The sequence below is a fragment of the Hipposideros armiger genome, unplaced genomic scaffold (genome assembly GCF_001890085.2).
Source record: "Hipposideros armiger isolate ML-2016 unplaced genomic scaffold, ASM189008v1 scaffold_70, whole genome shotgun sequence".
NCBI classification, from domain to species: domain Eukaryota; kingdom Metazoa; phylum Chordata; class Mammalia; order Chiroptera; family Hipposideridae; genus Hipposideros; species Hipposideros armiger.
Genome location: NW_017731420.1, coordinates 2,312,546 through 2,324,556, shown reverse-complemented (window position 1 = coordinate 2,324,556; position 12,011 = coordinate 2,312,546). Strand labels below are relative to the sequence as shown.

Sequence of the window (12,011 nt, the reverse complement as noted above, 5' to 3'; positions counted from 1 at the left end):
TGGCGTTACCTGGTAAGAGCTACAAAGTGATTCTTGGTTGACAGCTGCCTGTGTTGGACCTGTAAGTGCATGGGAGAGGCCTACATTGGGAATCCAGGTCAGCTATCATTATTATGGAGCCTGGGGCAGCTCAGCAAAAGGGACAGGGCACCCCAAGGCCTACTCCCCACCTGCTGGGTGCCCATAAGGCTCGGCCATCATAAGAGCCTCCAGAGGTATGCGAGGTGGGTGGGGTGGGGTCTCAGGGAGCCAGGAGGCTGGAGCTAGCGGAGTTCACCAGGTTAATGTAGTTTCAGATTTGGCCTTGTGGGGGTACAGCTCAACACAGGGTCAATGACAGTTGTCCCTCCAGTCCTCATCCTTAAGCCACACAACTCGAGTCTCTCCCTGTATATCTCTGGCACCTCCCAAGCCACTGTCCCTTCAACAGAGCCCATCTTGGAGAGAGTGTGTGTGCAGGTCCTTTAAGAGGAAGTCTGGGTTTCCAGCAGCTTTCTGTCTCATTATGATGAACAGAATCCCTGATGATTTTCACAGCCAGATGTTGTGGGAGTTCCTCTTCTTAGCACTGGAGCCGACTTTGGGACTGGAACTCCTCACTCTTCAGGTGAGATCTCTACAGCTGAATTATCCCTCCTGATTCTCAACCATCCCACATGGGTGCAGGACAGCCTTGTTTGCATCTCTGCCCCTCCTACCTATCTCGAAGTGGTTTCTTTTTTTAAATCCTTAAAGGACTTCTGTTCAGCTAGTCTTCAGGTAGTTCTCCAGGTTGATCTATAATTTGGTTGTAACTTTAATATGGTCATGGGAGGAGGTATGCACAGCATTTCTCTACTCCATCATCCTGAGTGGAAACTGTGAAAGTCTTTTTTTATTATTGACATTTTCACAGACATACCGCACTGAGGCTGGGGGGGACAGAGCCAAATTGTCCTTCTTTATTAGTCTATGCAATTCTTTTAAATTGTGGTAAAATACGTGTAAAATAAAAAGTACAGTCTTAATCACTTTTCAGTGTATTGTATTTTAATGTCTTCAAGAAGGAACAAAGGGCCACAGGCACATTTTTTAAAAAGCAAAAACAATGCCTAGCTCATTTATATAACTATGAGGGATAAGTCAACATTCAGGTAAGGATTGTTAGTAATCTAACTCTGAGTGTCCTTTCATTTACTGAAATCAGATCCTACTAATTGGCATTGGAAGTAGATAGGTAAACAGTTAAGAATCGATTTGCCAAGTTGTATAAATTCCTAGAACACACCAGAAATCTGAGATTTCACTGATGTCAGATTCACAAAATTGGCACAAATAATATAGGAATGTAAAATACTGTTTCCAACCTAACTTGCTTCAAGGATTTCATTGAAAATCCCATGGGGAGATATTTTTGCTCTGCTTATATTCATGTCATATAATTATATTCTTATGTAGTGTCTAATCTGTATTGGAAAAAAGTCAATATTTTGAAGAATATATATATATATATATATATATATATATATATATATATATATATCCATAGTCCTTTTAAAAAAGATACTGAGCAAACAGAAATGGGTGGTAAAAGATGATATAGTTAGAGAAGCTTCATTTACAGATGTTAAAGGCTTTATAATTTTTAAACATTTAAAAAAAAATAAGACTGAGAGACTAATGTAACGCTCCAGGTCAAGCACGGTTATAGTATATGAACTATGTCAGAATGGAAAGAACACAGACTTCAAAGACCTAAATTCTAATCTCACATTCACAAATTTTCAGCCATGTGTGTGATTTCAGGCAGGTCACTCACTGTCTCTGAGCTCCAAGATCCCAATCTGTAAAATGCTGATAACGCCCATCTCTACCTCACATGGCAGTTGTTATAACATACTTGAAGATATGACTTAACTTACATGAAAATACCTGGCACATTGCCCAGGATCAAGTGGCTCTCAGTGAATATCTCTTCCTCCCCTTCCTTTCCAATAAACAGAACTTACAGCATTTTACATAACTCATGACAAAAATAAAGCAATGTCTTTTTCATAGATAAATGGCTTCTTCACTTGAATTTTTATAGAAGATTTACTATAAGTACAGATATGATCAAAGAAGTATGGAAAAAAGGCAAAGAAAACATATCTTGAGAAGCATCTAACAAGCAGCTTTCTTTGTTTCATGCTGACATGTTTTGTGGTTACAATGCAGGCTTCCAATGAACACCAGATCAGAATTAAAATTCTAGGCAGGCTTTCAACTTTTATGATTGTGTCCATTCTTCACTGAGCATGGCAAACGCACGTTTTAGAAGTTATTTACTGAAGATATTCCCATAGTACTCTTACAAAATTCATTTCCAAAAGAGGCCCTATCCCTTTAATATATCTGAGTAAGTAAAAGCTATCCCAGGTTTCTTTCATTGTACTTTAAAAATTGCAGCAGGGTAATAAAATCATGTTTTTTACAGAGGCTTTTCCAAGGCTAGGCCACAGCAGTTTTGCAAAGGTACATGATGAATTATAGGAAAAAAGACCAAACAAATTTCAAAAATAAAGAATACCAATCCAAAATGATTTATGACTACATTTTCAATAAAATTAAATATAGAATAATTAGCAGAAAGCATTTAATTTCATTTAGTTTTCCTATTATAAATGTAAAGTTGGCATAAATGCAGCAAGCCTAATCAGAATCAGGTAATGGTTACCTCGGTGGCCTTGCTTGATGGTTCCAGTCCAGTCATATTTGCTACTATTAACTGATGTAAGAGTTGAACTTGAGCCACACTTAGGAAGAAGTCCAGGTTTGTGGTTATATTCACTTCCAAGGAATGGCCACACACTAAAATCTCCTGAAAGAAAAAAAAAGGTTGAATATAGATAATGAAACATGATAGCCATTAGATGATAATTTATCATTCTTACTTATTTGACCCTTACTATGTTGATGAATTTTCCTGGGACTCAAGGTCATTTGTTAATGAGAATAGCAGAAATGGGAAGCACAGCCACTCAACACAGTATAATGGATTAATTGAATAAATATTTACGAGGGCCTGCTGTGAGCCAGGCTGTGTGCTAGTTATAGGGCCAACGAACTAACAATAAGAATTTTTCACCATTTCATACACATCTGGCTTTATCATACCTCAAACTATTTTCAATGTTTTAATATATAATCGATGATGTAATTCTTTAGCCCAGTCTTGTTCATTCATTCAAACCTAGAAATATTTACTGAGCATCTCCTAATTACCAATCACCATCCTAGAGTGTGAGGAATAGCACAAAGAAGGAGCTTGGCCTTGAAGGGCAACCTGCTCTTGAGAAGGTTACAATCTGCTTGGGCCGACAGATGTAAACAGGCGATTGTAGGCTGGCAATTACAATCACAAGTGGTATGGCCTGAGTATTCTCCAAAGGATACACTCCGAATGATTTATAACAAAACAGAGTACTGAAGCCAAAAATAGCTAGACTAATTAATTTCACTTCTTAAAACTGCTAAAATCTTGGCAGCATTAGGTAGATGTCCACTACTTAACTGGTGCTGTTCTGCATAACTGAGTCACTTGAACATTCATCACTGGAAAACCATTCAGAGAAGGAAAACAGAAATGAAAAACAATCCAGAAGCCTCACTTAATAAGCAGAAGTCCTGCCTCTTGTCATGAAGTGCATGTGGACAATGTTCAAATGGAAACGTCCAAAAAACCTTCTCCTTATTAGTGTCATCCAAGAGAATGGATTAGACACTGATGACTGGTCCAAATATAAACTACACAGCTTATAGCTTAGAGAAGGTTTTAATAAAGCCATAAAGAACAGCAAGTCGGAAATGATTATCCCACCCCACTTTTATTTTTTGGTTAAATTTTAACCATTTCCCCCATAAATTCCCTGTGTTTACGCATTATAATTAGAATTATCATTTTATTCCTCAAGTAAATGATGAAAAGAAATATAGTCATGTATTTTAAACCAACTGTGTTACTAAGTAACTGTAAGATATTAGTAGACTTAATTGTTAAATACCTTTTGTGGATATATAGGATACCATGCCTAACCTAACTTTCCCTGTAGGGCTATTATAAACATCAAATAAGAACATACACAAAAATGTTGCATCTTTAATTTAAACAAGGAATGTAAAGTTTTATCAGTTTGGATTATTATATTTAATTTGTACCTAATTTTTTTAACTTTTCATAACAAATGTCTGTAACTTTGAGTGATCAAAAAGTTTACAAAGATTTTAGTATAACAAATTTCTATGAAGAATTTTTTAAGTTATGATGAATCACATTATTATTACATTTCTATTCTAGGCAGGGAGGCACTGATACCGCAGTGATCAGACTTGAAACCTGGATCCACCGCTAATTGGCTAATAACATGGATCAACTTACTTAATTTCTTTTGATCTGTTTCCTCATCTATAAAATATTGAGACTAATAATATCTATCTCATAAGGAGGCAGTGAAGACTAAATAAGCTGTTCCACGCAGAACTCTTCTGTAAGGTAGTCCATGTGAGAACTCTAAGTTATTTGTCAGTATTATGGTTGCTTTCATTAGAAAGAGATTGTACGGTTGTACGGTCTGGAGCCAGACCAGATGGGTTCATACCATGCTTGGCTACTTACCAATTGTGAAAATTTGGACAGGTTATTAGGGTTAGCCTTTCTATGCTTCAGTTTCCTCATCTATATAATGACGATAATAGGAGAAGCTAATAGGATTATTATGAGAATTAAATTAGTTATAAAATAAAAACAATAGTTGAACAGTACTAGAAAATGTTCAATAATTATTAGTTGCAACAGTAACTTATTAACAATAAGCTAATTTGATATTCTGTGCACTGGAACTATGAAAATACTAACATACAAAGAGGAGCTGCTCTATTATTTAGAAGAAAATGAACTTAAATTAAGTTCTAACCTCAGTATGCATGTTTTCTGGAGAAATTATTTTGGTGAAAATGATGGCAGGTGCTCCAGTTATTCGGACAGAAAAATCTGTTAAAATGGGAGTCAAAATTGCTCTTCTTTCTTGATGCCGCCGTATGCTAAAAAAATAAAGTACAAAATTATTAGCCATTTCATTTTTTTCAAGAATATTTTTCATTAAATTTGTACAAGTCTTTGTACTATAAACATGTATGACAAAATCACATTATTTTGAGAGTGCCTATTTGTATATTTTATAGTCATAGTTCTGTAACTTCAGTATTTAACTTCAGATTTATAAAAGACCCCTCCCCCCAAAAAACAGAGAAATTCAGATGTAATTAATCAGTTTCATATTAGTCATATCCTAGCACCTTTCAACAAATTACTTTGTTTTTAATTCCTTTTGTTCTTGTAAATAGCTTAGTATCTTTTTTGTTACCAACAATAATCTCACTATTTTGTGATAACTTTTAGTTTCCTATTTTTAATATTTTTTACCTTTTTGTTTACAATTGCCATCTTTCCAATCTCTTTAGGTTCACAAGCATATACTTTTAATCTTTGACCTTTCTTTTTTTAACCTCTAAGAACCATCTGAGTTCATAGATTATTAATCCTTTAGCAGTTCATGAAATGGCTTTTGTGACTTTGATATTGAATGCTTCTTCACAACAACCCTGTAGGTAAAGTAAGGACCATTACTAGTCTCAAATTACAAATAAGGAAAGGAGGTTCAGGGACTAGGCTAAGCCACCCAGTGGAAACAAAGTTTCCACAATTGGCCCTGTAGGGCAAGTTGATACCAGAGTAGTATATGGGCTCTATTTTAATTTTTCTTTATACGTTGTCACTTTTGATTAGTTACTTAGCATGATATTTCTATTCTACATTCAAAACTGCTAATAATTTCAAAGGAAGTATTGCATATATGGTGAAAGATGAAACTGGAAAACAATATTGAGAAATCAAAGCTTGTGCTAGTACAGATCCTCAGGTCTACTATTCATATTCTCAGTTTTCATTTTATGAAAGAACAGTTTTATGTTTTACTAGCAAGCCATACCTTAAAAGTTCCTTGGAATCATTAATTTAATATTCCTTATAAATATGTCCCTATTATTCATTTATAGTATAAGATGATCAAGTTGAGATCAGAGATTGGCCTAAGTTGTCTCACAAAAAAGCCCAGATAAAACTCAAGTCTTTCTACATGCGTTTGTAGCAGAGTAGTCTAGAGAGTACTGGTATCTTTTATTGAACTTTGCAGTGAGCAGAGCTTTATATGGTGCCTGCCAAAAAAGCAAATTGGATCATCTGGTTCTGTGACACACAGATATCAAAAAGTCAATTTTAAAGAATTAAAGAGGGCCGGCTGAGTGCCGCGTTGGTTAAGAGCTGGCTTGGGAGCGCCAGCTCTGAGCAGCTACGGCCGCGGTTCGGATCCCACATATGAGGGCCAGTGACACTGCCCTCTACAGCTAAGATGGTGAACAACAGCTCAACCTGGAGGTAGGCTGCCGTGAGTTGCAGGCGACGGTGTACATTGCAGCCCCTGCTGCAGTGGGCTGCCATAAGCTACCGTGTGTGGCTGGCAACCATCATGAGCGGCTGGCAGCCGGTGTGAGCTGCCAAGAGCCACCGTGAACGGCCGTCCAGAGGCTGGTGACCGATCTGCCTCACCTAGGAAGAGCTCAATGATAATACCAACAAGGGCCAGTGAAGCAACGTCCTCCACAACTAAACTGAAGAACAAAAGGACAGCAACTTCTCTGTTCCCCTTCCCCGATTCCAACGCTGTTCCCCTCCCCCAATTCCCCAATAAAATCTTTAAAATAAAATAAAGAATGAAAGAGATCTCATGAATAGAGGGTAACAGGAAAAAGTATTAAATCTGTGCATATAGACAAAGGTTTGAGATCCTGAGAGACACCATAATTATAGCCTAATAGCTCAAATTCTATACAATGACCAATGCAAGAAACAGTGTCATGTACTATCATAGGGGAGTGCTAAAATATATCTTTTATTAAAAATACCTTAAAATGGGAAATATGGCAGGGAACCAAATAAGAGCGAATATTAACTAAAGCACTGAAGAAAAAAAAGCTTTTCCATATCATAACTTTTTTCTCATTATGTGATTAATTAAATCAGTTATATAACATAAGAAAGCCCTATGACTTTAGAGGTAAAAAGAAAAATTTAAAGAGTCAACAGTCCCATAAAACTATAACTTTTCTGGTATATACTGTAAACTTTTGTGTTTTTCTCTGGTTAGTTTTTGAAGTGATGATATACATTTTAAAAATCATTTTTTTTAGATTCAAATATATGCAAGGACGAATTTTAAAAAGTAACATTGAAAAAATAACCACAACAAGAATAAATTCTGCCAACATTTTACTACATAACAGTCTAGGGTTTAATATAACAAAAGACAGAAACAAAACTATTAAACAAAAGTATTAACTGACATTGTTAAGGACTTCAGGGTCTTAGCCACCTCAGTAAACTAAGGGAATATAGATGACAGGCTAACTCTTACATCCCCGATAGGCAAGGATTTTATAATCTGCTTATCTATATCTGGGACTTTAAAGGGCCAGGAAAATATCTGCCCATCAGAAACAGGGAAGAGCGAGGAGTTTGCCTCTCTTGGCAAGAGAACTTGTAGAAAAAAACAGGAGATCTCCCCGGAAAATGAAAACTAATGGGAAATCCTTCATTTATGTTTCCTAGCTGTAATTTATCCTACCTGTGTTGGTTCAAAATTACTCATTCTGAATTATTTATATTAAAGTAGCATCAGATCTTTGATAACCTTGGGCATCTACCAGAAAGAGATGCAAGACCTCTGGAAAACGTTCTCTCAAACTGACAAAAAGGATTCTTAGGGACAAAGACCACTGAAGATAAGCTTTGATAAATCACAGATTATTTTATATACTCCACAAAAAATTATTCTTTATAGCAAGAGGTGAATTCAACCCTATTATCAAATTGATTATTGAGAACTTGTGATAATGAAATTACCACATATGGACAATAAATTTGTTTAAAACTATTAAAGACATATAGGATGAAATAAAAAACATGAAGAAAAAAACCAAAGTACAGTACTATCAAAAAAGGTAAAACAGATTTGAAAAACAATAGGATTTACAGAAATGAAAAATACAGTCACTAAAATTAAATACATAATAGATGGATAAATAGCATTTTATATTTGCTTAAGAAATATTAGTAAACTAGAATTTAGATTTGAGAAAATTACAGGAATGTTCTAAAGTAAATTTTAAAATGGAAAGTTTAAAATAAAAGTTAAGAGACACACAAGGGCAATTCTGACACATAGGTATAATTGGCATTCGAAAATGAGAGAACAGAAAGAAAGGAAAAGGGACAATAGTAAAGAGAGAATGGCTGAAAATTCTCCAGAATGGACGAAATATAGGAACACACAGATTTAGGAAACACAATGAGTCCTGGTTCAGACAAATACAATAAAATCCACCATCAGACACAACTTACTGAAACAGTAATCAACTATGATAAACAAAATAGATTAAAAGCAGCTAGAGAAAAGAGATTATCTATTGCATGTTATGGCATATGGGGTTACAGCAGATGGGGTTAGGAAGGTTGTGAAAGAAATATTTCTCTGATATATTCTAACAGTGATTTAATATATCTCTACATTGTCCATAGAAACAAAGAAATGGTATAGTGATATGTACCTATATCATCTAATATAGAGGATTAACCCTATAGAAACTTATAAAACACTGAGGATAAAAAATCATTGACAATCATAAAGTTCTAATCGAATAACAGAAAAGTAATCATATGTGTTGACAAAAGCTATTCTGTTAAGTTCGGGAAGGAGAAGATTGTAAATAAGGAAAAATACAGTTCTTAGAAATTATTACTAAGCAAGAAGACATAATTATATACCACACACACACTCATGAAAATACATGTTTAGGAAGGTTGTGGTCATTTTTCTTGGGCTCAGCATGTTTATGCTATGATTCTTCTGCCCACCTTCCATACATTTTGGTATGACTTTGTGGGAAATATTAAAGCAGTTTAGGAACCATACTTCAAAAATCACATAATATGAAAGACTAGGAAAAATGGTACTAAGGTTCCGAAAATATTCCCCTAAAAAGACAGGATTTAAAAATGAAAGCTGGTCTGTAAGATGGTGGAATAGACAGATGCTGTGCCAGCTGCCTCCCAGTATCACACCAAAATTACAAATAATTTACAGAACATTCAACCTCGGAAGTCCCCTGAACACTAAATGAACAGAACCTCTAAACAAAGGACTTAAAGAGGAGGCCATGTCGAGTCTGGCAGGAGGGGCAGAGATGAGAGAGGGCGAACCCCGTGAGGGACAACTCAGTGGTGGAGAGGCTTCTCCGGTTGGGGGAGAGACCCTCCGGCCCCACACTGCGCTCACCAGCCCAGAGTTACTTTGCCGGGAAGAGGAGTTCTACGATAGCTGGAAGCAGAAAATAGTGAGGACTCTCTTTGCTCAACTCGGTGAGGCTCAGGGAGGCTGGAGAACCAGTGGAGCCGGCAAACCGACTCGCTCACCAGTGAGCACTCACCCGGTTCCTGGTGGAGGGAGTAGCTGTGTGAGCAGGGCCCAGGAGCCTGCGGGGAACTACTGAACTGAGCGCCTTTGGCATGGGAGCTGGAGGTTTTGGGACCATTGTTCCCCTGGTGTGGACCTTGCACATGAGTAGTGTATAGGAGGGTGCCATTTGTTCAGGGCTGGGCCCTCCCACAGAGGGTCAGGTCTGGGACCACATTGGTCTGCTGGAATTGGTGCAGGAGCGTGAGTGTGTTTGCGCGCTTGCGGCCTTGGATCCCCACCCTCTGCACTACTTGTGCTGCGTAGCCAGGAAAACGCCTGGTGAATGTGCTCCAGCTCCAACAGTCTGTTCATTGAGACACGGGAGTGGGTGTCGCCTTCGGTCCTCGCTCTCCGCACTGCGCGTGCAGAGTAGCCAGCGTGGCAACTGGCTGTCGGGCTGCTCGGCCTGATCTGCGAGCAACTTATTGGGACAGGCTGAGACTGGGAGTTTTCCTGGGAGTGCAGGGCCGTGAGCTGTGCGACTCCGTGATTCGACTGGGGCTTTACTGGTATGTGGGGGCTAGTTGCCTATGCAGGAGTGCATGCTGCTCTGACTTGGTGGGGGCCACTGACCACATCCTGTGGTGCCTTGGGGGCCTGCCCCGCCCACCTAGAGCTGTATTGCCAGGGGCACCCTGAGCCGCTGGTGCCTGGCCCCCATCTCCGCAGGCCACAGAGGGTTTTTTGCAGCAGCAGATAGCCCGCAACAACCTGTGAGGATTTTTGGTGGTGAGCGCAGTTCCAGAGCACACAGCAGCTAAATGCAGGGAGCTCACTACAAGCCTGAGAAGGAGGCCTGCGCATGACATACTGAACCTTTCCCCCAATAGCTGGCACTGAGTCGCCCAGAGTCTCTCTGTTGCTGAGAAAGTGGTCTGCAGATTAAAGTGGGCAGAGAGCCCCCCCCTTTTTTTCCTAGGTGATCTAATACATCGAAGCAATCAAAGAGCAACAGCCAGAATGAAGAAACAAAGAAACACGTCCCACGTAAAAGATCAGAAGAAACCTCTAGAAATAGAACTAAATGAAACAGAGGTAGCCAACCTTTCAGAGACAGAGTTTAGAACACTGATGATAAAAATGTTTAAGGAACTTAGTGAGGACATAAAGAAGGATAGAGAAATCATATAAAACAACCAGTTAGAACTAAAGAATACAATAACTGAAATGAAGAACACACTTGAAGGAATCATCAGTAGATTAGATGAAGCAGAGGATCGGATCAGTAATTTAGAAGACAAAAATTGCAGAAATCACCCAGTTGGAACAACAAAAAGAAAAAAAGAAAAAACAATGAAAATAGTTTAAGAGACCTGTGGGACAACATCAAGCGCAACTGCATTTGCATCATAGGAATACCAGAAGGAGAAGACAAGAAGCAAGGGATCGAGAATGTATTTGAAGAAGTAATGACCAAAAACTTCCCTACCCTGGTGAAGGAAATCAACATACAAGCCCATGAAGTGAAGAGAGTTCCAAACAAGCTGAACGCAAACAGGTCCACACCAAGACACATCATAGTAAAAATGGCAAAGGTTAAAGACAAAGACTGAATCCTAAAAGCAGCAAGAAACAGACATCAGGTTACATACAAAGGAACTCCTATAAGACCAACAGCTGGCTTTTCTACAAAAACTCTGCAGGCCAGAAGGGAGTGGCAGGAAATATTCAAAGTGACACAAAATAAAGGCCTACAACCAAGATTGCTCTACCCAGCACGGCTATCACTTAAAACTGAAGGAGAGAGAAAGAGCTTCTCAGAAAAGAATAAGCTTAAGGAATTCATTACCACCAAGTCAGCATTGTAGGAAATGTCGAAGGGCTTTTTTAAACAGAAGAAAGGGGAAAACAAGCTAATCCAGGAAGATCAGAAATACAAATAACAAAATGGCAATAAATATGCACCTGTCAATAATCACTTTAAATGTGAATGGGCTAAATGCTCCAATCAAAAGACACAGAGTGGCTGAATGAATAAGAAAACAGGACCCATGCACATACTGTTTACAAGAGACTCATCTCACATCAAAAGACACACACAGACTGAAAGTAAAGGAATGGAATAAGATATTTCACGCAAATGGAAATGAGAAAAAAACTGGAGTAGCAATACTTATTTCAGACAACATAGACGTTAAAATGAAGACTACAATAAAAGACAAAGAAGGACACTACATAATAATAAAAGAATCGATTCAACAATAGGACATAACCCTAGTAAACATCTATGCAACCAACATAGGAGCTCCTAAATATATAAAACAGATTTTGACAGACATAAAAGCAGAGGTCAACAGTAACACTACCATAGTAGGGAACTTCAACACCCCGTTGTCACCAATGGACAGATCCTCCAGACAGAAAATCAACATGGAAACAGTGGCCTTAAATGACACTTTAGACCAGCTGGATTTAATTGATATT

At 38.0% G+C, this 12,011-nt stretch overlaps 1 protein-coding gene across 5 annotated transcripts in view; it reads right to left on the bottom strand.

The window, feature by feature from the left end:
- Window positions 1-12,011, bottom strand: part of VPS13B (vacuolar protein sorting 13 homolog B) — an 810,211-nt gene that overhangs the window by 291,234 nt on the left and 506,966 nt on the right. For all 5 annotated transcript variants that reach the window (XM_019642536.1, XM_019642534.1, XM_019642538.1 and 2 more), the window contains exons 32-33: window positions 4,932-5,058; window positions 2,696-2,839 (exon numbers count right to left, since the gene is read on the bottom strand). In XM_019642536.1, coding sequence (XP_019498081.1) covers window positions 2,696-2,839; window positions 4,932-5,058 — 271 coding nt within the window. The remainder of the gene's footprint in view (window positions 1-2,695; window positions 2,840-4,931; window positions 5,059-12,011) is intronic.